The 22,883-nt window shown below is 51.4% G+C and overlaps 8 protein-coding genes across 8 annotated transcripts; 6 read left to right on the top strand and 2 right to left on the bottom strand.

The window, feature by feature from the left end:
• Window positions 1–218: 218 nt before the first annotated feature.
• On the bottom strand, window positions 219–4,575 carry J3458_001927 (uncharacterized protein). The gene is made up of 2 exons (XM_066117000.1): window positions 4,050–4,575; window positions 219–3,980 (listed from the first exon to the last, which is right to left on the bottom strand). Exons 1-2 carry the CDS (start codon window positions 4,295–4,297, stop codon window positions 509–511), a joined length of 3,720 nt encoding a protein of 1,239 aa, XP_065978888.1. The 5' UTR covers window positions 4,298–4,575; the 3' UTR covers window positions 219–508.
• Window positions 4,576–7,051: 2,476 nt separating this feature from the next.
• On the bottom strand, window positions 7,052–7,414 carry J3458_001926 (uncharacterized protein; the record flags this gene model as incomplete). Its single annotated transcript, XM_066116999.1, has 1 exon — window positions 7,052–7,414. The coding sequence occupies one exon, from the start codon at window positions 7,412–7,414 to the stop codon at window positions 7,052–7,054; it is 363 nt and encodes a 120-aa protein (XP_065978887.1).
• Window positions 7,415–8,448: 1,034 nt separating this feature from the next.
• Window positions 8,449–10,789, top strand: TIF35 (translation initiation factor eIF3 subunit g). The gene is made up of 3 exons (XM_007816564.2): window positions 8,449–8,763; window positions 8,830–9,466; window positions 9,524–10,789. The coding sequence occupies exons 1-3, from the start codon at window positions 8,735–8,737 to the stop codon at window positions 9,746–9,748; spliced, it is 891 nt and encodes a 296-aa protein (XP_007814755.1). The 5' UTR covers window positions 8,449–8,734; the 3' UTR covers window positions 9,749–10,789.
• Window positions 10,790–11,304: 515 nt separating this feature from the next.
• On the top strand, window positions 11,305–15,054 carry CHO2 (phosphatidylethanolamine N-methyltransferase). The gene is made up of 3 exons (XM_007816563.2): window positions 11,305–11,830; window positions 11,915–14,580; window positions 14,637–15,054. The coding sequence occupies exons 1-3, from the start codon at window positions 11,644–11,646 to the stop codon at window positions 14,706–14,708; spliced, it is 2,925 nt and encodes a 974-aa protein (XP_007814754.2). The 5' UTR covers window positions 11,305–11,643; the 3' UTR covers window positions 14,709–15,054.
• A 1,044-nt stretch (window positions 15,055–16,098) lies between these two features.
• Window positions 16,099–16,497, top strand: J3458_001923 (uncharacterized protein; the record flags this gene model as incomplete). The annotated part of the gene is made up of 1 exon (XM_066116998.1): window positions 16,099–16,497. One exon carries the CDS (start codon window positions 16,099–16,101, stop codon window positions 16,495–16,497), a length of 399 nt encoding a protein of 132 aa, XP_065978886.1.
• A 2-nt stretch (window positions 16,498–16,499) lies between these two features.
• On the top strand, window positions 16,500–18,353 carry J3458_001922 (uncharacterized protein). Its single transcript, XM_007815208.2, has 2 exons — window positions 16,500–17,043; window positions 17,169–18,353. The coding sequence occupies exons 1-2, from the start codon at window positions 16,657–16,659 to the stop codon at window positions 17,508–17,510; spliced, it is 729 nt and encodes a 242-aa protein (XP_007813399.2). The 5' UTR covers window positions 16,500–16,656; the 3' UTR covers window positions 17,511–18,353.
• Window positions 18,354–18,491: 138 nt separating this feature from the next.
• Window positions 18,492–19,863, top strand: J3458_001921 (uncharacterized protein; the record flags this gene model as incomplete). The annotated part of the gene is made up of 3 exons (XM_066116997.1): window positions 18,492–18,645; window positions 18,791–19,422; window positions 19,539–19,863. The coding sequence occupies exons 2-3, from the start codon at window positions 19,190–19,192 to the stop codon at window positions 19,861–19,863; spliced, it is 558 nt and encodes a 185-aa protein (XP_065978885.1). The 5' UTR covers window positions 18,492–18,645; window positions 18,791–19,189.
• A 406-nt stretch (window positions 19,864–20,269) lies between these two features.
• Window positions 20,270–20,974, top strand: J3458_001920 (uncharacterized protein; the record flags this gene model as incomplete). The annotated part of the gene is made up of 1 exon (XM_066116996.1): window positions 20,270–20,974. The coding sequence occupies one exon, from the start codon at window positions 20,270–20,272 to the stop codon at window positions 20,972–20,974; it is 705 nt and encodes a 234-aa protein (XP_065978884.1).
• Window positions 20,975–22,883: the final 1,909 nt, after the last annotated feature.

Genomic DNA, 22,883 nt, shown 5'->3' with positions numbered 1-22,883 from the left:
ACTGGGTTAGGCATCGTCTGGGGGGGGGTTTTCGTTTTATACGGAATGATAGATTCTTGAGTCCTTCTCTAGAGTATAGCTTAATTGGGGATCATCAGCATTAGTTAGCATGGCGTTTGGATTTATTTACACAACATAGACTAGATATCACTCAACTTAACAAATGCACATCAATCGACATGGACACATCTTTTCTTCTCCGTCCCGAGTTTCACTTGCGACAACAATTTTTCTTTAATATGAATATTTCAATTTGTGTGAGAGAATCCAATGCGATAGGATTCAAGACGCGTGGGCAAATTCCCCCCTAGTACAGACAAAAACGTGCACGCTATGCAATGTATGGTATATAAACAAACCGCCCATCAGCCCTTTTTTTCCCTTTTTTTTTTCAAGTCCCACCACGGATGCTTTACCCTCCACCCCTTCGTCAGTCGTTCCCGGTACTGGTTCAAGGCCGCCAGGGCGTCTCTTCAGACCCTGTCACCCTCCGCGCTCTGCGCTCGCATTACAAGGTGATAATATCTACTTCTGAGAAATCAGGGGGGTTCTGCCCGAACACAACACGTACTTTGCTGTCAAGCGCTGTTCCTTCGTTACTGATCCAAATATGCTTGCTGAAAGCGTTTGTGCGCCGGATTTCGTCGTCGCTCACCCCCAAGTCATCTCGTGGTATCCAGACTGTAGGTCTCCGAGCTCGCAGAGCATAGTGTAAAAATGCATGTCGCGTCAAAGCATCTCTTTCTTCGGGAGTCAAATCCTCAATGTCATCAGGGATGCCACCGTAGAGAGCATCACCAATGGTCCTATTTGCGTCGAGATCCTTCTTGCGTTGGTTTCGGCGGTATTTTGCAGCCTGAGTGTTATCCGTCAAGTTCTTCAGCTTGCGAAGCTGATTGCCACCACCCACGGCCCATGTGCCAACCTGTTTGCCTCCGGCTTTAGCCCAATTTCCAACATGTTTGACAGGCTTAAAACGCCTATTCAAGCCATCTGTCCGACCCGAGTCCAAATTCTGGAGCTCAATATTCTCGTCGGTATCCGGGACCTGTGTTACTTTCTCTCCGTGATTAGCCCGCCCCCTTTCTTCATCCTCCTGTAGCAATCCAAGACGAATATCTTGAGCTCGTTGAAATGCTTCATCTCGAATTACAGCTTCGTCCTCAAGCGTAAGTGGAAGATATCGGAATAGAGGCGAGAAAGATTTGTTGAGTGTAATTTGATACAATAATGTGAGAATGAAGACGACAATCATGATAACGCCATGCGGTGTGCATACGTTGCGGCGCTGTTCGTCGGTAACAATGAAAAACAATCCAGCCAGGCAGAGCTCCATAAAGTATATACCAGTAAATGTTTGGTTGATTGCTCGAGGATATAATACTCCGCCAGTGTCAGTGTCCGATCGGTTGACATAGAGCATGGCATATCTCTGAGCCAGCCAGAGCAGACCAAACGTTATGACCGCAAAGATGGATATGAGAGGCGCAATTATACAGTATATTAGACCAATACAGGCGAAATTGGTATACACGGGGAAGAACGAGCCCCAGTTGACCTGATTGAGCGAGGTATTCCGTGCCCACTTCTGTCTGGCAGTGCTGTCCATCATCGGCGCCATGATATACCACATGAACAAAGTCATAACTTGCAACAAGGTGCCAGAACTGGTAGACAGAGCCTGAAGGACCATGTAAGAAAAGAAGTAAATGGCGGCGGATGGCAAATTCTGGGCCAGGAGATTAAGGACGGCGTTGACACTGGACAGCTCCTTGACACTGTTGACAATCTCGCCAAGCGACCTGAAAAAGAATGATGCAATCGAAACAACGAGGAAGACCTGTACGAATAGGAAAGCAAAGTAGTACATCTGTACGAACTCTGTCTTCTGAGACCCTGTCTTTGCACCCTTCAAGCCTGCCAAGAAACCGAAAATTACCACAGCCAAGAGGAGTAAAATCGATAAGATGGTAGCGGGCAATACACCAGCAATTGCTTTGACCAGAGTTCCCAGTTCTTTATTCCGTTCAAGCTTTGACAGCCATTCATTAGATCTGATGAGAGCATCAGCTTGACCTATGGCAGCAGTCCAGGCCACAGGAATGGCCCATAATGCAAACATAGCGACAACAATTGTCACAACTATGATTGAGCGAAGCCACTGCTGCCACCAATTGATTGCCATGTTCTCCCAGACAACGTCGCGAGGCGAAATCTCAATGGCTCGTGGGGACATGTGCTTTGGTAGGTGGTGAGCAATGCTTTGACATGCCATGTGCGCGGCAATCTGATGATTGAACTGAATAAAGGCAGAACCCATCGGTGGGAATCTTTCGGGATGCTTTTGATCTTCCTCGATTTCCAAGTTCAGCCGAGCAAGCTCTTGACGGCACCAGTAAATCGTGTCCACCTTTTTGGTGACAAGCGGCATTCCAAACATCCAATTTAATCCAAACAAAGGAAGATGATGAGTTGGGCGGTCACGTCTTTTGATATATTTCGCCCACTCGGCATCTGTCTCCATGTCTAATTTATACTCGCATTCGTAAGCGTCCTCGTACTTGAATGGTTCTTCCTTTGGGCCCATGAATGGAAGAGAATGTTTGAAAGATTGCCAGCCAGATTCCTCGGTGGCAGACGCGCATTTTGAAGCGCCATGTGGTACTGGATATGCAAACCCGCCCTGGGGCGGTTTCCAGAACTGCCAGAACCTTGGCTTTTCATTCAAGTATAAGTCGTCAACGTTGTCAACTTTGCGAACAGAGTTTTCCATGCCGTAGCGGTGCCCAGCGTCGTGGGGTGGTTTTATGGCTCTAGACGAACTGGATGTGAGTATTGAGCCGTCCAGAGAGCTGGTTCGTGGAGCCTCCAATGACTCTGCCGGAACCGGAGAAGGAACTCTTTGGTGGGCATGTTCCATAGCAGAGCTCATATCCATGAACCCGTTTCTCGTATCCAGTGCATCATTGACACCTCGTCCCGCCTTTCCAGCAACTCCCTTCAGGCCAGTCCCCACATGATGCAGCGGGTTGTGGTGGCCCTCGGGAGCCCTAGTGGTATCCTGCGAGGAGGTCTTCTCTTTATCGTGAAGCAGAGACTCGCGAATGCCCGCATCAACAGTGTGGGGGACGTCTTGGTCGTGTCCAGCACCCGTGCCTTCCTCGGTGCGAGCTAACCGATTGGCTTCGGCGTCCTCCGCTGCATCCCTAGCAGCTCTCTCTCTTCTAGTCAAGGCCTTCAGATTCAGCTTCCTACGCCTCTTCTTTTCTTCCGCATTTCTCTGCTTCAGTTGTGCCTTTTTGACTGCTTTGATGAGATCTGTCTCGGCAGATTCCAGTTGCTTGTGAACATTATCCCTGAGGGAGATCTTGTCAAGGAGGGTGGTCAGGTCCCTGTTGAGCCAAAGGTTTCTAATGCCTCCCGGCAACACGTCAAACAAGCCCAATAAAGCTTCCTCAGTCAGCCATTTTTTCGGAATGCCACTGACAAGAACAGTGGTAGCAGAGGCTCGAAGACGGTGCTCGGGGCTGGCCAGATAATCTTGGCGGATTTTGATGTAAACGCGAAGCTCGAGGAAAAAGACTGTGCAGACCCATATCACCACAAGAATGGCCATTATAAGATGAGCTGTGTATCTGCCTGTATTCTGCGGAGTGACGTTTCCCCATGCCAATGTGTCGAGGCCAGTCGGAACAGTCTTGCTATTGGAAGAATTCCTGGCACTATCACTGATATCGATCTCACGACCCAAGCCACCCACGTAATTAATGGGTATCAAAATGGGCAATACGACAAAGCATATTGGTACGAAGATGACGAGAAGCGTTTTCAGATAGCGAAGAAAAAAATAGGCGTCCAAGCCGCATTTCTTAATGACCTCGCGTTCGTCGTACGTAATCAGTGCTCGAATCATGGATACCAGGTTTCCTGGCGGCGGCTCGGTTCTCTCGCGCTCGGGAACGAGGTAAGTCTTTGGCTTGCTGATTTGTTCATGTCCATGTCAATAAACTGAACCACCAATATCATGGAGGAATGGGGACGCAACATACAATATTCTCGCTAGCCTATTCCGTAACAATGCAAACAAGGAACATTGTGCCGCAAAGATAGCCACAGCCGTTCCAATAGCAGTTAGGAAACTGACTATGCCAAGTCCTTGTTGTTGCTGGGCCTTGTAGCTCTCATCCCGAGTAAAGATTGCCACGGGTTGCGACAGAGCGAATGTTGCTTCGGCCAAGGAGGTGGATGGCCAGAAGCTTGACCTAGCAGCCACGTTTGCAAGTATATGTGAAGCCATGGGGGAAGGCCGACCTGGTTCGGTAAAATGTCGTCGTGAGCGAGGTAAGTAGTCCCATGCCCCTACAGGCTGGAGGTAGGTGGATGATGGAGACAGACGGCTAAATGAATGGGGGCAAAGTCGAAAGTGATGACTGGAACATGATTTGTGAAAATGAGATACGTTGGTGGTTGAAGACGTAGAATACAAAGAGAGAGCTGCAATGTCCTTGGGATAAACGGGTAAAAGAGCACAAGGGAGCGACAGTGAATATTAAACCGGCCTGCGGGCATAAAGAGGGATGTAGGAGTAGTGCGTCATGAACTTGTCTCAAGGTTGGCACACAAACACCAGTCGACCGATTTAGGCAAAGGAAGGACCTGGGCTAATGCAAGGAGTGACATCAGAGGCGGCTACCGGGACGGCAAGAGCTGCCCACAGATAGGTCAATTGGTCAATTGGTCAACTGGTGTCTGGTGCACAGCTGGGCAGGTACCACGGGTGCTGTAGTACAACTTGAGGCCACAGGCGGCACCCTTGGCAATCTGGGCGACTGGTAGCGCCACTGCTGGTCTGGTAGCCAATCACAGCCATTCAATGCAACCCGCACACGAGCCGGAGTGGCACTGAGCAACCGCTCCAGTGGCCGGCCCACTCTGCAAACTCTCAAGCTTGTTTTGCATCGCGCATGGGCATGTGTGCACAGCCTTTGTTGCAGAATGTGCTGTACTCCGTAGTAAGTTACCGATCGTCAAGCCCAGCCCTGCGCAGCTGGCCCATTCGAAAGAAAAATGATGGATCCTTGGCCCCGTTTGCCAGCCCCAACAGCCAATATCGAACAGTGAATTTCCACCGGCGACTGTTGGCTTCGAATTGTGTTCCTTGGCGGGAACCGGGAACCAAGCGCTCGTCCTGAACTCAAACAAGGGATGACTGGCGGCAAGCGAAACAAATAAACCTCCACCGTCCCGCCTCCATTCATTCATGAGAAGGTCACGACAAAGCGCCTGAGCTTCCAGTGAAGGGTGCGCGGATAGCCACAATGATGACGTTTTGATGTGCATGCCGTGGCGCTGAGACATCGTTGTGGCCAGAACTTGATCCAAACACTGACTGTTTGTGCCTACAGGCCAAGTCAGCCCTGCCACGCCAAGCATCGAACACCCAACGTTGCCAACTCACCAAGTTCGGCGTGAGACTCCAATCTAGCCGTGGTGCGGCCGCAAGGAGCACTCAACGCATGTTTCATCGCCTAGATGCGAGCTGTGTCGATATCTTGGACGCTGGCTTTAAATTCTACCGCCGCAAACGGAGCGGTACAATCGTTCCGGTTCAACATGACATTTTGCCACTAGTATGGCGAGATGCTCTTGTCAGTATGCCTAGTATAGAAGCTAAGAAGGCTCCGTCTGGCTCTCCTAGTAGCCAATTCTGATTTGCCTCGTATCTGGGGATCCCAATTTCACTGCAATCAGCAACCACGGATGAATACTGTGAGACGTGGCTCCAAGCTGTGCAACCTGATATCGAATCACAGACATCGGAAGCTTTACGAGCAACGATCGTGAAATGATGTCTCCGTGGACGCCACCGAGGAACTAGCCACGGATTACGGAGTCATAAAGTTCCCAGTACACGTAGGACCATATCCAATTCACAGGGACTTAATTTTAGCGGAACCCTTGGGTTCTTAACTCTGAGTTCAAGCGATGATGAGCGGATGTATGTGGGATATACTACGTAATCCTATGGCGGCACATTATGCATGGGCTATGCAAATGGCATCTTTTTTCCAAAACTTGTTGAAAGGGACGCGAAATGTGCTGCCTCGAGGCCAGCACAAATGCAAGCATCCACAACGGTAACTATATTTGCGTTCGAAGGCCTCACTGGCGTTAGGCAGGCATCATGTCCGGCAGCTCAAGAACCCACACATTAAGTACCCTGGTAGGTGGCCAGCCTGTCGCACAATCGCACAGGTGCAACTATCGCTTATCGACTTGACATACCAGCATGCAACAACTGCAACACACGAGATTCAGGCCCTTTGTCGTTGCACAAGCGCACAGACAACCAGTCGTCCCCTCCCAGACATGCAAACAATCAGTACAATGATACATACATGCTCATACTTCGCATAATACAGAGAAATTTCCCGAGAACGCTTTGTCCCTACCAAGGTAGGGCGAGTAAATACTAGTATTGCCTGCCCCGTGCTTAAGAGCTCGAGGCGAGAATTCAGCACGTCTTGGTCGCACCTTTCGTCAGTGCACACGGAGAAAACGAGTCACGACACGTCTACCGTAAGTTGCAAAAGTCAAGTAGGTATATCAAAGGTAAAAATAATTCACGTCTACAAAGCTGCGCAAAAATTGCGCAGAAATGCATCCGCTAATAATTCGTACGAGGACAAAGCCAAAGAGCCCCAACGGTGCGCTCTATGCCCAACACCAACGCCAATAAAGAATAATGTGTGTACCAAAATCCAGCACTCCTTCTGTCAAGTCAGGTCCCGTTGCTAAGCCCCAAAAACCATGTGTTCCGCGCACCACAATCAGTATCACGTTTGTATGTCTTCGAACGATCAGCTCAGCAAGTCAGGCTGCAAGTAGGCGTCTCGATTAGGAATCAAGGAGCGATTGTAAACCCAGGCCCTTTCCTTCCTTTTCGGCGGATTCTCTATAATGTGCTCGCAATTGCGAGACTACAAAGCCCTGTAATCGGCTAAGAATTTCCCTTTCCTTTCGGGCTCGGCCAATGTGAGGAACGTGCCGGTTAGAAAAGGCAGTCCAGGCAGCAGCAGCATGCCAGCCCAGCTAATAAACCAGTCATGATGCCAGATGATTTGTCTTGTCTTTGTTGAGGCTGATAGGTCTGATAGGGTTGGTAACCCGGCTGAAACTGTCCCTGTGGGGGTCCATATTGTCCAGGAGGATACGGTCCTTGCTGTTGATTATAATAGCCCATCTGGGGACCGGGTTGGTAGTATGGCTGCTGCTGCTGTTGATAATATGGCTGCTGGGAACCGCGCTGCTGGTCATCTGGGAACGGCGCTGGACCGCCGCCGTAGGAAGGCTTCGGGGCCACGGGTGGAGGAGCACCGCCGTATGGGGGGGGCTCTTCAACCTTGCTGCTCATGTCGATGGTATTCAATGACTGTCGCGGTGGAGGGGCTTCGAGTGCAGTTTCGCGGGCGCCTATCGGTAGGTTTGTTACGGGTGAGTTGATATGTCAGAGCAGCAAAAAAGAAGGGGAAAAAAGAGATGTTGAGTGAGGAGAGAGTGCCAGGCCCAACAGGTGGTACAAGCTGGTCGCCAAGAAGGCCGAGCCTCGAATTTATTCAAGGTGGTCGAAACTCTCGGCGTGTCACAGGACGAACGAGACTCTACGCCACACGGGGCTTTCGGTAGTGTGTCTCTGAGATTACGCGTGCGGCTTCCTGATTACGTGGTAGTGCACCCAACTGGTCCTGGGCTGCGCCGCTCTTGGCCAAGCTTGGACTCTTGGCTGGTAAAACAACAGGCAAGCAGGCGACGATGGTGGCAAATAACTCTCCCACCTCGCGACGATAGTAACCCGAGCCAATGCCTCTATTGTCCGAGGAGAACATACCAGATTGACGAGATGGTCTATTTATCCGTTGGGTCCGTAGCTGCCGATAATGTGGCAGCTAATGTGAGAGACGAAACCCCAGATATCAGTCCCCACTGCAAATTAATAAATGAACTCGTTTTAGTGTACTTTGCTTGTCTGAATTGCACCCTGTATTTCTCGTCCCATGATTTCTGGCATACTTCTCAATAGTTCATGTTGGTGATAGTCTAGTACAAACTGTACTTCCCTCACAAATTCCCATTTAACGACCGGAATCAACCCTCTGTCTTCCACCCTTCACTACTCCAACGAGTCCCTTTGGGTGCTCGAAGGTGCCGATTTCGTAACAGCCCCACTTTTTCTGCGATACCTGGTAGGTACCTTTTTGGCAACAAAGTCAGCCACTAAACCTTCGGGCTGCGATAAGTGCGATGTAGCTCTTTGTAAGTACGGAAATTACTTGTACTCATACCATCATGTTAGGAAACTTATGTATCCTCCATATTAAGGGTTTTCATTGGCCGACATCCTTGCTCGATACGCAAGTTTCACCTTCGAGCACCCAAAGGGATAGGAGTCAAAGCCTAAACCAACATTGTCTACCTAGGTACTTTGTAAATGTTCAGGGTAGCTGGCAAGGAGGACTTGCATCACGTGATGTGCGACAAGCCACACCTGTCGTGGCTTGACTTCTCGCCCCACGACGACCAACACTCATCGCACGAAAAAGTGTTAAATTCGTCGATATCCAAGAAACCCCACGATCGCAACGACCAGCCCCAAGGCGTGGAATTACGTCCATAATCTACCTGAACCACGATTACGGCGCAAAGTAGGCGTATAGAAAATCAAAAAACCGCAATCATGGCTACGACGGCAACCCCGAAGGCCAAGTGAGTAACCCTGAAGAGAAGCATCGCCAGGCTGGTTTCGCATAGCTAACCCCACCCTCAAAATAGGCATGACTGGGCCGACGACGACGATGTCGAAGAGACCACCGATCTCCCTCCTCCCCAGACCATTTCCAACAAGGACGGAACCAAGACCATCATCACATTTCGATACAATGACCAGGGTCAGAAAGTAAAGACGACCCGCCGAGTTCGCTATGTTACGCACAAGGAGACCGTCAACCCCCGCGTCGCCGACAGAAAGACCTGGTCCAAGTTCGGCCTCAGCCAAAAGGACGGCGCTGGCCCTGCACCCGACACCACATCGGTTGGCGAGAACATCATCTTCCGACCCAGCATCAACTGGCGCAAGGATGCCAAGGACGAGAGCCAGGACCCCAACGCGCAGTCGATGAAGGACAAGCTCAAGGACAAGAAGGTCAAGTGCCGTATTTGCAACGGCGAACATTTCACGGCCAGATGTCCCTACAAGGATACCATGGCGCCCATCGGAGAGAATGGCGCTGCAGACGTTGCTGCCGGCATGGGAGACGAGCCTTCACCTTCTGGTGCTGGTGGTGCTGCCAAGAAGGGCTCCTATGTTCCCCCTGCTCTGCGTGGCGACCGTGCCGGAGCGGCTGGCGAGCGCATGGGAGGATCCAAGTACGGCGAGAGAGACGACTTTGCCACGCTTCGCGTCACCAACGTAAGTGTGGTCCTGCAATTCTTGTACACGCGACGCCTGGCTAACTCTTTTCAACAGGTTTCCGAGATGGCAGAGGAGTCAGAGTTGCGGGATATGTTCGAGCGATTTGGCAGAGTCACCAGAGTGTTCCTTGCTAAGGACAGGGAAACTGGTATGGCTAAAGGGTTCGCTTTTATCAGCTTCGCAGACCGTGGAGATGCCGTCAAGGCATGCAGCAAGATGGATGGATTTGGTTTCAAGCATCTTATTCTCAGAGTCGAGTTTGCTAAGAAGGCTCAGTAGACTGTTTCTGTTGTCATAGGGTATTAGGGATCCGGGGTTAATGAATTTACATTACGGTTTTCTTTCTTCTTTCCGCTCATTCACTATTCAGCCAGACCTGACACATCACTGGCCTTCCCATCCATGCCTATTACGACTGAGACGGATGTTCTTCACGTAGTAGTCTGGTCTTGCGGTGTGCTCGACAAGTACGTCCCCGGACCGTCGGCAAGCTGGAACTGAGCCTTGAATGTCATGTGGTTCCGGACTGAAGTCGGGACGAACGAGGTACAATAGTTGGTTCTTGTTGATCGAGAGGGACGGGATTCTTCATGTGGAGGCTCCGGGCCAGGGAAAGATTGGCGGATGGCCTGATGACCATAGTCAAGGTATGATAGACTAATGCTGAACACATGTCCCTGTCTGATTGGAGTTGCTCTGAACAATGAATAAAGGCTGCAAAGCTCTGCCGTATTGCAGACAGAAATTCCCCTCTCTTCTGGGAAGCTCTGTTCGGCCCCGCACCGGTAAACCTGGCGGCGAGCGGGGGAATTGGCCGGGTTTCGTGTTTTGCTTGACCGGAAGCATTCAATGTTTGCTGCAAGCAAATTCGGTAGCCTTTAACCTTCTTTGGTTGACCGGTCTGCTCGAGGAATTACATAGATGTGAGTGGGCTTTTGGGTTTAGGCTGTTTGAGTGATGTAGCAACGAGTGGAAGTCATTGGCCGGCTGGGCAGACACGGCGTTGGACGCTCCGCTTGCGTTGTTACTCGGGCTGCGTTGGTAAAGTAGATACTTGAGGATAGAAAGACAATTGGCAAGCGGCGTATCTAGCACTTGAGTGGTGTCGTGCGGAGCGTTCAGGGAAGTAGCCGTTGATGGGATTCTGGATCATGGCAAAAATAGGCTAGTGCCGGGGCAATTTGAAATATTGATCCCCCAACTAATGAGCATCCAGGGCATTTTTGTTGAGTTTGACAGCTCGACTTCTTGGCTTGTGAAGACGGATTTGGGCTGTCGACATTTCATGCAGGCGGGGAAACGGCGCCGCATGCCCTCCCTCGCCCATGGGTTTCTGTGCGAGCCCATCATTACCTAAGTAGTTTTGCTGCATTGGTTATGCTCCAGGAGTGCCGTGCGGAAAGGTACGGTATTCAGCATGGAAGGTGCGGGCTGCTAATGCAGTGGCACGCCTGGCCATGACCTTCCGTCCAATGAGTCCGTCTTCAAACCCCTCCAACCCCTCCAACAACCCCAAGTTGCATTGCCTGTACTGCGTACGAAACTCATGTCCTACACACCGAGTATTGCTAGCCACATGGCTGTCCGCACATGAAAGCAAAGTCGCCCGTCTTCTGACATCACCCGTCCACGGAGCGCAGGCGTCTTATCGATCTTGCGCCGCAGTATACGTTAATTGCCGGCCCCTGCAGCCGTTACTGGCCTGATTTGAGGCATCGCCTGCACGAGCATATTCGCCTTGCATCGTCACAAGGACTCATGACGCCTTGTGCCGAAGCCAAACGAACACTTCCCGCGATAACGTGGCCCATTCTTTGTGTCAGAGTGGAGGCTGGGGCGGTCATCAGCCTCTCTGAACCTGTGCCCACGCGAGCAGCGTCCCTAGCGTTCCAGTTCGACTACAGAGTACTCAGGTAGTAGTAATCCGAGACCCTGCGACCATATCCAAAGAGGGCAATTGGCAATTCGTCTACCCGGCGGGATAGCGTAGCATAGCCGCCAACACGTTGAGAGTCAGTCCCTTGGGCCGCGAGCCCACATTTATCCATCACGCCTCCTACATCTCCCTCGTTCTTCGTGTTGCTCCGCAGCTTCCTGCTTCTCTCACCTCCCTTTCTCCCGGGGCATAGTTTCTCATGCTTCCTGGATAATCCTTCTCGGTGCTCATTGCAGACATGAGTAAAAGCACTGGTGTCGACGCCGAAGCGTCTGAGCTTCGTCAACGGCAGACGAGAGATTCTCCCATTGTTGCCAACCAACCACAGCCTGTCGCCGTGGAAAGCTTGCCTGCTAAAGACGACCCGGACCATGACAAGCCCAAGTCCAATTCAAAGACATTTGGGCGAACCCCGGATGGCACAGGTAAGTGACCATTTGCCATCGTCTCTGGGACCAATTGGCCTCTGTCCGTGCAGATTCGAACTGACGTGTTGTTCTGTCTGGCAGTCTTTATTGTGCCAACTACCCATGACATGGTCTCGCAGCTTCTGGACCCACGACAACCCAAGAATCTGTCTGATGCCGTTGTCCTCGGGATATTGGCGTTTATGATTCTAGTCGCCTATTCCTTACCGGCCGGATGGAAGCGACCCGTCTTCGCCGTCACCTTCTTGTTTTGGAGAGGCTGCTACAACGTTGGAATCGGTGTGTTATTACATATTCAGTCCCGTCATCGACGTCTGGTAACTTGGGCCAAACGGTGGAAGCTCTTTGAAGATCCCCAGACGGGTAAGAACCCTCGACCTTGGCTCTACAATCTCCTCAAGCGAGAACTCGAAGCAAAAATACCGGAAGACTACGAATTCGAAAAGGCACCTCTGGAGTACAACACGTGGTTAGTCTTCCGACGGGTTGTTGACTTGATCTTGATGTGTGATTTTGTGTCATATTGCCTATTTGCCATCGTCTGTGGTCACACCCCGGAAGGGGAGAATATCATTGTCGGTGCTGCTCGCTGGGCCTTGGGTATTGCCTTGGTTGGATTCAACCTCTGGGTTAAGCTGGATGCCCACAGAGTCGTCAAGGACTTTGCGTGGTACTGGGGTGATTTCTTCTACCTCATCGATCAAGACCTGACCTTTGACGGCGTGTTCGAAATGGCGCCGCACCCCATGTACTCGATCGGTTATGCTGGATACTACGGCATCTCCATGATGGCCGCCAGCTATGAGGTTCTTTTCATCTCCATAATCGCGCATGCCGCCCAATTCGCCTTCCTGGTGACTGTGGAGAATCCTCACATCGAAAAGACCTACAACCCTCCTCTACCGAGAAAGAGGGACCTTTCCCGGCTTCAAAGTGATTCCAATGTGAGTCCCGACATGTCCGACCACAACTCCATCGACCGCCCGGTTTCTACTCCTCCCAAGATGGCTACGCAAGAGCCACCAGTCCCGGTTCACAACATGGTTGGCTTTAGCAACATGGATCTTTTCAGAGTGCCAGACTCCATGGTTGTTCTCTTGCCCATGTACGTAGCCATCCTTACCCTGGCAACCCCAACGACGCCAGCTTGGCAGGCCTTCTTCGTAGCTCACGCACTCCTGTGGCGTGTCTGGTACCACCTCGGTCTAGGCATTATTCTTGACAAGCAGTCCAAGACCAAAATGTGGACCCGTCACTTTCTCAAATATGGCGAGAGTGCGGGTGAAGCCTGGCGGCAGTGGAAGGGCCTACATCATATCAGCATGATTATGTGCAACGCATCATTTGTTGCGGCTTGTTACAAGATGTACTCCATGCCGTCGGACTGGGGCTACGGCCTTGTGCTTCTTAAACACGTCCTAGGCGGCGGCTTGATTGCCTTACAGCTATGGACTGCCGTCAGTGTTTATGACTCACTAGGTGAATTTGGCTGGTTCTGTGGTGACTTCTTCTGGGACCAAGAGGCTAAGCTTACTTACACGTCCATCTATCGATTTCTCAACAACCCCGAGAGGATCTTTGGGACGGCTGGCGCCTGGGGCGGCGCACTCATAACCTGGAGCAGAGCTATCTTTATTATGGCTCTTGTAGCACAGCTCCTTACCCTGTATTACATCTCGTACGTCGAGAGACCGCACATGCAAAAGATTTACGGCAGAAGTATGCGTGGAGAGGCCGGCCTCACCAAGTTTATCAAGCGTTCCTTGCCACCCCCGGTCAAAGGTTGGCAAGAAAGTGTCGACAAGGTCCTTGACGATACCACTCATTTCGTAGAAGATTTCATCGATAGCGCTCGCCCTAAATTTGCTTCTGGTGTCAAGACCATTGTGCGAGATACGTCTGCTCTCTTCAACATTGCACCAGCTCGGATCACTCTTACGAAGATTCCTGCGGATGTGGCCGGGTTGGACCCAAAGCTGTACTCGCTCTCTGTCGAGGGCACGCCGTCTCCTCTGTCAAATATTCATGATAGAGCCACCGGTAAGGAGAGCTTCACTGGCCGGTTCCCCAAGCCCGTCAAGACCATGGCGTACGAGTATGGTACTCCCTTGAGAGTCAAGTGGAGAGCACCTGCAAACCACAGTGACAAGGATTGGATTGGCCTGTATATGGTTACGGATAATCGCTCCAGAGAGTCTACTGAAGTTCCGTCTCTTGGGCGCTGGGCTCCCACGAACGAGGGTGTCTATGATGCCTTAACTGCAGACAGCAGCATTGTGACTCCCGAGCATCCATCCCCCAAGAGCGACCCGTCTGAGCCAGACATGGTAGAGGGTGAAGTCGAATTCAGTGGGGACAAGCTCTGGTGGACGCAAGGTGTTTTTGAATTCCGATACCACCACAATGGCAAGCACATGGCCATGGCCATATCCGAGCCCTTTGAAATTCGCATTGCGCAGTTTGCAGAGGATGATGTGGATCTCGATTCCAAGGGCATGTACGCCGAAGCAGTCGAGGCAGCAATCCTGCCGGTTGTCCGGAACTGTTTTGATAGAGACCCTGATATTGCACCATGTACTGTCGATGAACCATTTGGCAGTTACGTTGAGCGGGATGGCAAGTATGCCAAGAGGATAGTATATGCTATTCGAGAAATGTTTGGTATCGAGTTTGCTCCGGCTGTGGTGTTGGCAGATGGAAACGTGCGGAAACTAGCCTGGAGAATCTGCAACGCCAAGGAAGTCCTCGTAAGTTGTGTGGCTGTGAAACGCTGGTTGTACTGATGATTAACGTAAAAGTTTAGGCTCCATATAGCATGTCCCGTTCAAAAGGGTCTGCAACGCCAGCGGCCCAAGAATTTGACAACAAGACTTAGAGACGGTTTAGAAAGAAAGAATGTAGAAAAGAAAGAAAGAGATGGAATTTGATTTGAATTGAACGAAAACGGAACCCGACAACAGGGAACATGATACGAAATTGTTCATTTTCTTCCTTGAGGAACGGAAAAGAAATGAGGAGATGATACAGGTAAAGTAACAAACAAGGGGCACTGGTGTCGGTGGCGTTGTTTGTTGAATTTTGTTGGGTACGGTGTGGCAATATTATCAAGACGGGAGATGCCAAGAGGTAGAGCGAGTCGTTAGATGGCGAATATACCATTCAGTTGCGTGTTAGAAAAAGCTTCATGCTATCCGGAGGATGGCTGATTGTGGCAATTTATGTGGTCTGCCGACGGCACAAGAAGAGTGTTGTTGGTCTGAAGCCACGAGCCTGCTGTGGTGGTCCTCTTGAGGCTCTCTTGAGGCCGCATGGGGAATGTAGCACAGCATGATGCACCCGCGTGGAGCCGCAGCGCATGAGAAGCCCGTGCACGAGGGTTGCAAAAAAGGCCGCACACCCCATACCCACAACCACACACACAGGTGTGCGGCCTTTTTTGCAACCCTCGTGCCGTGGTTCCCATTGCCAAGAACCAGGGTTCTTGATAAATGAAGCTCTGGTTGTTTATGCGCGTGGAATGCGAGATGAACGTTGTATTTTGCTGAGGATAAAGAGGATCCATTGACATCTATTGTGCATGTGCACACATGGTCCGCCCGGGGGCGCTGCTTTATTTAGTTATTTATTTTTATTTTGCCAGCAGCCACAGTTCAATCGACTATTCATTCTTACAATGGAGAAACGGTGGGGGTTATGCGGGCGGCTGTGGCTGCCAGGCCCCGGCTGGGGTAAACCTTATTTCGGGCTTGGGTGGGGGCAGCCGACATCTCCTCATCATTCATGTCAATGTTTTCGTCAAGCAAACAGCTCAGTTTGTAGACGGGCGAAAGTGAACACCTTTCTGGTACAATACACTGCGAAATACGTTGTGTAATGGACGAAGAAAAACACAACTCCATCATTTATTGTTCGCTATTCCTGTCGTGTCGGTACGTCTGGGTGAGTTGTTAAACGACCACAACTACCGACGTCCAATTTTCTAATTCACCCGTCCCAAGCTTTAAACTTCCAAAAACGGGGTCCATAGAGTGCCCGGCAGTCGTGTTAGTACTAGTACTAGTACTACGTTACCCGCGGCATTATTCAGTGTCCAGAGCGACTACGATGTGGGGGGTCAAGCTTGAGACCCTGTCTCACGATATAGTCATGACGGTGCCAGGCGCACCGGCGTGCGCTACTCTATCCTTCTTTGTTCGCAATGTCATTAAGGGCTCTGCTGGCCTCTATTGAATAGATTCAAACTAGACACTCGGCCTACAGTCACGATGCTCAACACGGCGCTCACCTCCTCGATGCTGCTGACGGCTGCTCATGCCGCCGCGAATGTGCTATACGTCTCGTCGTACAGCGGCAAAGTCACCACTCTTGACCTGAACCCTGACAGCTCGCCTTCCTGTGGCGCCGCAGGCAACGTTCCCGCGCTCAAGGCCCTCTCCTCGACGGACGGGTGCGCGGGCAGTCCTTCGTGGTTGACGCTTGACCATGCCCGGTCGACGCTGTTCTGTATCGATGAGGCCCTCCCTTCCCACAAGGGCTCGCTGGCGTCGTTCAAGACGAATTCTGATGGGACTTTGACCACGTTGGACAAGGCTGTTACCTTGGGTGGCCCCGTCAGTGGTGCATTGTATGGGCAAAATGGGAGTGCCTTGGCCGTCGCCCACTAGTACGTCGTGGGACATGTTCAATACCAAAGACAAAGCAAGCTCTCGGGAGGGACTAGAAAACTAACATGTTCGTTCATTGGCAGTGGTGCCGGTGCCTTGACCACTTGGGACGTCTCCAACCCTTCCAACCTGACACTTGTGCAATCACAACAATACCACATGGACAAGCCTGGGCCCGTCGCCGACAGACAAAACGCTCCTCACCCTCACCAAACCCTGTTGGATCCTACCAGAAATTACATCCTCGTCCCCGACCTGGGCGCCGACAAAGTCTACGTCTACGCCGTCACCGCCAACTCTCTCAAAGTGACAGCCCTTCCTCCCATCGTCGTCAAGGCCGGCAGCGGTCCTCGCCACGTCGCCTTCGCAGTCCGCGACGGCAAGACCTTCATGTATCTGGTCACCGAGCTCGCGAACACCATCATCGGCTATGAGGTCACCTACCCTGCTGGCGGTATCAAGTTCAAAAAACTCTTCAACATTGATTCGCATGGTGCGGGCAAACCTGTCTCCAAAACAGTCTCTGCCGCCGAGATACTCGTGTCTGTGAGTCTGTCCGAATCCACTATGCTCCTGTATAAAGGGGACAGTAAAAAGAATAAAAAAAAAGGGCAGAGCAAAACAGAATGAAATAAAATAAATCTTTACTAATGGACGCGTTATATGGGTAGCCTGATGCCAAGTTTCTGATTGTTTCCTCCCGCGGTGACAATACCTTCTCCATCCCCAACTTTGACCCCGAGAACAGTGCCAACATCACCTCGGATCCGCTCATCAACTTCCTCATCAATGGCAAGACAGGTAGCCTCTCACTCATCCAGGAGGCTCCCTGTGGTGGCCGTTACCCTCGTCAGTTTTCCACGAACAAGGCTGGTACCCTGGTGGCGGTTGGCCAGCAGAAGGATGCGCGGGTTGTTCTTATCCAGCGCGACCCGGAGAGCGGCAAGTTGGGCGACTTTGTGGGCTATGCTGACGTTGCGGGGGAGATAACTTCGGTTATTTTCAACGAGTAGACCTTCTTTTACGGCTGCTGTACATAGGTCGTACGTATATATCGAACAATTATATATACATTGTCATCAGGTACACATCTATGCGCGAAGTGTCCGTCCATCTCGCGTCTGCCACAGGGCCGGGTGTTCTGATTGACGTTGATGACGAACATCTCCGTTTTGGCGTGCTAATAATCCATTCGTGTCAGGGACGGGGGGTAGCCCGTCTAGCATGCGTGCGATAGGGATCGAATCTCTCCCTCGACACAGCGGCATGCTGGGTTGGTTCTGAACTCCGCAAGGCTCAAGCTAGTAACGAAGTATTTCGAGATTCTGCCTGCCCCTGGTGATCTTCCGGTTCTGCTGCATGATGCTCGTTCGAGTTCGAGTCGACAACATTGGGTGCTTGCCCCTTCCTTTTCGTCGGAGCCGGTCTGCTGAGGCCGCCTCCTGTTGCGGTGATTAGGTCGCACGCATCATGGGCTGCTCCTTCTCCTTCTAGACGCCGCCTCCGCCACTTGGGTTGTCTAGGGCATCGTCGTCTCAAGATCGTCGAGCAATTGCATCCAGATAGTTCCTCTCCAACTCATCTCTTGCGAACCAGTCGCCTAATCAACCCTTTCCAACGTGCCACTCAGCAGCAGCGAGGCCGCCGGGCCATGGTAGTGTAAGTGGCAGATGCTGGCCCTCGCACCATGAATTGGAGTCCCGCCATTTCCTGGTCTGGACTCTTGACCAGAAGCACCGTACTCCGTACAACGCCCAATGATAGCACCAACCAAACCTTCCGAAACCTTCCGCTCAGCACAGGAATACCAAGCGACAGAGACGCCCCGGCAACTCCTACACACAATAGTGTGCTTGGTGTGGCCTGGCTCGTTTAACGTCGACGAAAAACCTCCTTAGCGCTGGGGCATTTGAATCCCCACACATCCTGATCTGCTCGTGAACTGGCACGGACTGTCACCCCATAAAACCCCACCATGGTCTGGTCTTCCTCCCAAAATCTTGATCGAGCCAAGAGCGACAACGGAACAGCCGTTGAAGCTTAGTTTTCTCTACATTGTGAATTGGTCCGAGACATTCAAGCCAACCCGTTTTAACATCGAATCCTGCGTTCGATGGGCTTTTAATCCGTTTCTAGGCTTCTTCTGCAGTTCGTCGATCCAGAGCTCCACTTCCCGTCGCAACCTGTTTGTCAATTGTCCCTAATAAAAGAGGCAAATCTGGGAGAGGAGCAACCACACAAATTGCCCAGCATCCCGAGTTTAAAGCCCCGCTGACTCTCCATACCTTGGTAGTTTGCGGCTCGCGTCAACTTTGAGCCGACCGTTCGTCAGCAACAGCAAGCTCGTGCTTCTGCCAGCACCATGGACGGCAGTCAGCACGATTTCCTGACATCTTCGATATGAAGCCGTGTCCACCCTGAGAATCTCGGGTTTCTGCTGAGTTGGATTGGCGGTAGATATCAGTCTCTCGATGCTCCAGCGAGCACGGAGGCGACAGATGTCGATTGTCAACACTGCTCGAAGTGGTTCCGGTTCTTTCTGAGGGCCCCATATCCGTCAGCATCGTATCGATGTGGTCTCCGTGTTTCTTAAAAACGGTCTATATACACACTCACTTTTGCATCTTTCTCAAGATACTATACTCGTCTTTTTGGATATTAGATTGTTCCTCGGCCGCTCGCATAGGGTGGGATGACTACTATAATAAACACGTCTCCCGCTGGTCTCAAGGGGAACCAGACCATGAGTGCGAGCCGAGACAAAGCCTACAACCCAATGGCGAGGTCACGCCTTCTATCTCAGTTCTCAGATAAGGCGCCTGCCACTCCTCTCCAGCTGGCGAATAGCGATGGATTATTGTCTTCGCTAAGAGGAAATGAAGTGATTCTACTGTTGATTATCCTCGGCGCAGAGCAGCTATTGCTGTAAGTAAGCAGTCCCTTGCACGTCTGTCAAGTCTTTTTGTCATAGATGCTTATATGGGTTTCCTTTGGCGGCAGTGTGAAGTCTGCCGGTCCAGAAAGTCACGTTGCGACGGCAGTAAACCGAAATGCAAACTGTGCGCCGAATTGGGCGCCGAGTGCGTCTATCGCGAGCCTGGTGTCAAGCTGGACGCTGGTGACAAGCTGATTCTCGAACAACTCAATCGTATTGAGAATTTACTGCAAATAAACTTGGTCACGAACCAGGCCAGTGGCCTCCACCTGTCACAAAGTTCACCATCAGTTAGTAACGGGACTGCCAGTGGCGGCGACCAAGCCCTTCTGTCAAACTCCTCAAATACCGCCTCTACCATTCCCAATGGCGGTCTGGGCACATGGGGTAGAGTAGAGTGCCTACTGGAACAAACATCTCAACGATGTTAAAATGCCATACGAATGCAAGCATGCACCTGCTTCAATGGCCTCTCATTCGTGACCTCGTCTCTACTCCGTACGAACCTCAAATCCTGTTGCAACTCGAGATGGATCGAGGACCTCTACACACGCTAACAAAAACACCGTGTGTTGACCTTTCAAACACACAAGCATACATTCAAGCATATTTTGACAGAGTCAATACATGGTATGCTTATGTTAATCCATATACATGGCGAAGTCAATACAGAACGGCTTTGTCGAACGGCTTTCGGGAAGGCCCCGAGAGTTGTATCGCGCTACTAGTGCTAGCACTTGGCAACGCAAGCCTCCGAGGAAGTATATCCCATATTGCGCCTCATGAAGAGCCGGCGGGATTGCAATATTTACTGCTGCCTGGTCGCTGCTTCCTAGCATGATAACGACCAAGAATGTCCTCGCGGCGCAATGTCATTTGCTTGCGGCGGCGTATCTATTTTACCTGGTTCGGCCTCTGGAGGCTTGGAACTTGCTTTGCACGACGAGCACCAAGCCGCAACTTCCCCTAATGGCCCCTCACAGGATTTCACAACGGCAGCGGGAACTGGTGGAAAGAACATACTGGAACACGCTTTTACTTGAGAGCGATGTACTTGCAGAACTGGATTTACCGCATTTCGGAATAGTGCAGTTCGAGAAGAACGTTGGACTGCCAGGCGGTTTTGAGGGCGAGGAGCAGGGACAGGAACAGATTGGGCATGATGATCTATGGTACTTCCTCGCCGAGATTGCTTTGCGAAGACTCCTTAACCGAGCGAACCAGCTCATATATTCCAAAGATTCTGTGGCATCAACGACAAGTCCGGAACCCGTTGTGGCAGAGCTGGACTACCAATTAACCCAGTGGTATGAAGGCCTGCCGCCTTCACTGCAGTTTCCTTTCTCTCGCACAATGTTGCATGACCCGATCCAAGCGGTCCTGCGTTTACGCTTCTATGCTTGTAAAACTATTATCTATCGCCCTTATATTTTGGCTGTACTGGAAAACGAGCAAGCGGTCTTAGACCCGGCGGTTCGGGGTTGTTGCCACAAGTGCTTGGAAGCATCAGTGCGGCAGTTGGAACACATTATGGAGCAGTAAGCTAGCCGCCCTTGACTTATGTCTAAGTGGGAGGTATGTCGATGATGCTAACTAAATGTGTAGTCACGCTGGACAGATGTCCTATATATGGCAAGGTACTTTGTCTATGATGGCCCAAACGCTTCTATTAATGGGCTCATCCATGTCGCCGTCATTGCTTGACATACTTCTCACGATTGTACCTCATCATGAAAGCATTGGACGACCTTATCAGTGAAGTTATCACGGGGGTGCAGAATTATGCATCCCTGGCACCAAGTTTGAGGCTGGCAGTCAGTATGGCCCGGGTACGGGAGCCACGGTTTGTGTTGTCACAACGCCGGGCCATTAGCCCCGGACAATAAAGTAATGGCTTGCAGTCAATTGAAAAAATGCGGGGCTTTCAACCCCTGGGACCTGTCTTCATGTCACTTTGCTTACGGATTTGTGCATGTGCTAAGGTTTCCGTCGGCGAGAAGAATGGTTACACAGGAGACCGGTGAGCCGGCCAGAAGTGCCTTTTGGCAGTGAGTCGGGTCTTCGTTCTGGTAGAATACGTCGTGGTAGCCTATTCTGAGTTGTACGTGGGAGAGTTTCCATTAGCAAATGTCGTCTTCACAGCGAATTGTTACAGTTTGACGTGTCAATATTTCCGAGGCTGGACGTGTCCCGATCGATGAAGCCACCAAGTTGATCAGTAGCGAAGGATTAAGGATACTGCCATTGCCGTCTTCGCCCACTCCGTCGTTTTACTCGTCGGTCAGGGAAGAGATCGGGCTCGCTATCAGGTTGTAGAATACGAAGCCCAATGGGTGGTGGTCCCTGACCGAGAACACGGAAACTTCTCACGAAGAGGCAGTGCAAGCGGAATACAGTTCTTCAAGGGGCTTGCATACAAGGGTTCTACCAGTAATTGTGCGGGCGGGGTGTTGCTGATGGGCACCGCTTGGGAGGAATTATCATCGGAATCGGCGTCGGTTTCTTCGGCATGAATCCGAGAGCAAAACTTGTGTAGAATAGTCTGGCATTGGAGTCGGATCGATGATGGCGTTGTGAAATTCAGCTGCGTAGAAGGAGATGAAGTAGTGTGTCAGCGTACAAGTGTGACCGCCACCGTCACCAAGGTTTCTGCAGTACTCTGTGTCAGCCGGCGGATATGAAGTAGCCACTCGCAGATGAAGTTTCGATATTCATCGAAGCGGGTACCATCCACATTCACAGTCCGAACCCCCCCCGTCCGTGTGCGAAAATACAGTCGCAACCTTTCTTCAGTCACGACGTGTGTCAGTCAAGTGTCCGGCCGCAGTTCCGTTGCATCAAATGCAGCGAACCAGTCCGTCCCTTGGACCCACCCGAGGCCCGGGCCGTGGCCCCCACTTCACGTCCAGATGCTCAGGTCAGGGCCAGGGTCATCGGTTTCCTATTGCTGGTCCACGTGAACAACGATGTCTCCGGGCTCACAAGCTCGGGGTCAGGTCACGGAGCGCAGCCCGTGCCGAAGGGGTAGGGAATCGACGAATGACTGCCGCTGACTCCGCCGCTGGGGAAGCCTACTGAGTGTGCATGGCCTGACTGAGGGATATTCTGGCCGTGTTTTTTTTTTTTCCCTTCTGCCTCGTCAGACTTTTCTGAGGAGCGAGGGAATTTTTGGGTTAGGTTTCACAGCTTTGCCAGCTCAGCAATGGAGCCGTGACGTCGTCGCACGTTTGGCTGAGAGGAGGAAGCTCCCAGATGGCCAACCACCAACCACCCGCCTTTTGTTCCGTCTGGCGGAAGGAGCATCCACCAAGTGCACGGGGAAAGCGCCAGAGGCAGGGCCTCATCACATTTTTTTTTTTTTTTTTTTTTTAAAAATCGGCTGGCTGGTCACACAGTTGACGCTGGTGACACTGGCGGCTGGAGCGTGAACTCAGTCTTGTTCATGCCTAAA

The sequence above is a fragment of the Metarhizium acridum genome, assembly GCF_019434415.1.
Source record: "Metarhizium acridum strain ARSEF 324 chromosome Unknown scaffold_1, whole genome shotgun sequence".
Lineage (NCBI taxonomy): Eukaryota > Fungi > Ascomycota > Sordariomycetes > Hypocreales > Clavicipitaceae > Metarhizium > Metarhizium acridum.
The sequence above is the reverse complement of the archived record's forward strand: the minus strand, read 5'-3'. Positions and strand labels throughout refer to the sequence as shown.

Bases quoted from the DNA above. Each gene is read 5' to 3' on its own strand.
- J3458_001927 (XM_066117000.1), bottom strand. From the start codon at position 4,297: ATGGCTTCACATATACTTGCAAACGTGGCTGCTAGGTCAAGCTTCTGG. The intron at 3,981-4,049 runs GTATGTTGCGTC...TGAACAAATCAG, and splicing joins AATAGGCTAGCGAGAATATT to CAAGCCAAAGACTTACCTCG.
- TIF35 (XM_007816564.2), top strand. From the start codon at position 8,735: ATGGCTACGACGGCAACCCCGAAGGCCAA. The intron at 8,764-8,829 runs GTGAGTAACCCT...CCCTCAAAATAG, and splicing joins ACGGCAACCCCGAAGGCCAA to GCATGACTGGGCCGACGACG. The intron at 9,467-9,523 runs GTAAGTGTGGTC...TCTTTTCAACAG, and splicing joins CCACGCTTCGCGTCACCAAC to GTTTCCGAGATGGCAGAGGA.
- CHO2 (XM_007816563.2), top strand. From the start codon at position 11,644: ATGAGTAAAAGCACTGGTGTCGACGCCGAAGCGTCTGAGCTTCGTCAA. The intron at 11,831-11,914 runs GTAAGTGACCAT...TCTGTCTGGCAG, and splicing joins GCGAACCCCGGATGGCACAG to TCTTTATTGTGCCAACTACC. The intron at 14,581-14,636 runs GTAAGTTGTGTG...GTAAAAGTTTAG, and splicing joins GCAACGCCAAGGAAGTCCTC to GCTCCATATAGCATGTCCCG.
- J3458_001922 (XM_007815208.2), top strand. From the start codon at position 16,657: ATGGACAAGCCTGGGCCCGTCGCCGACAGACAAAACGCTCCTCACCCT. The intron at 17,044-17,168 runs GTGAGTCTGTCC...TTATATGGGTAG, and splicing joins CCGCCGAGATACTCGTGTCT to CCTGATGCCAAGTTTCTGAT.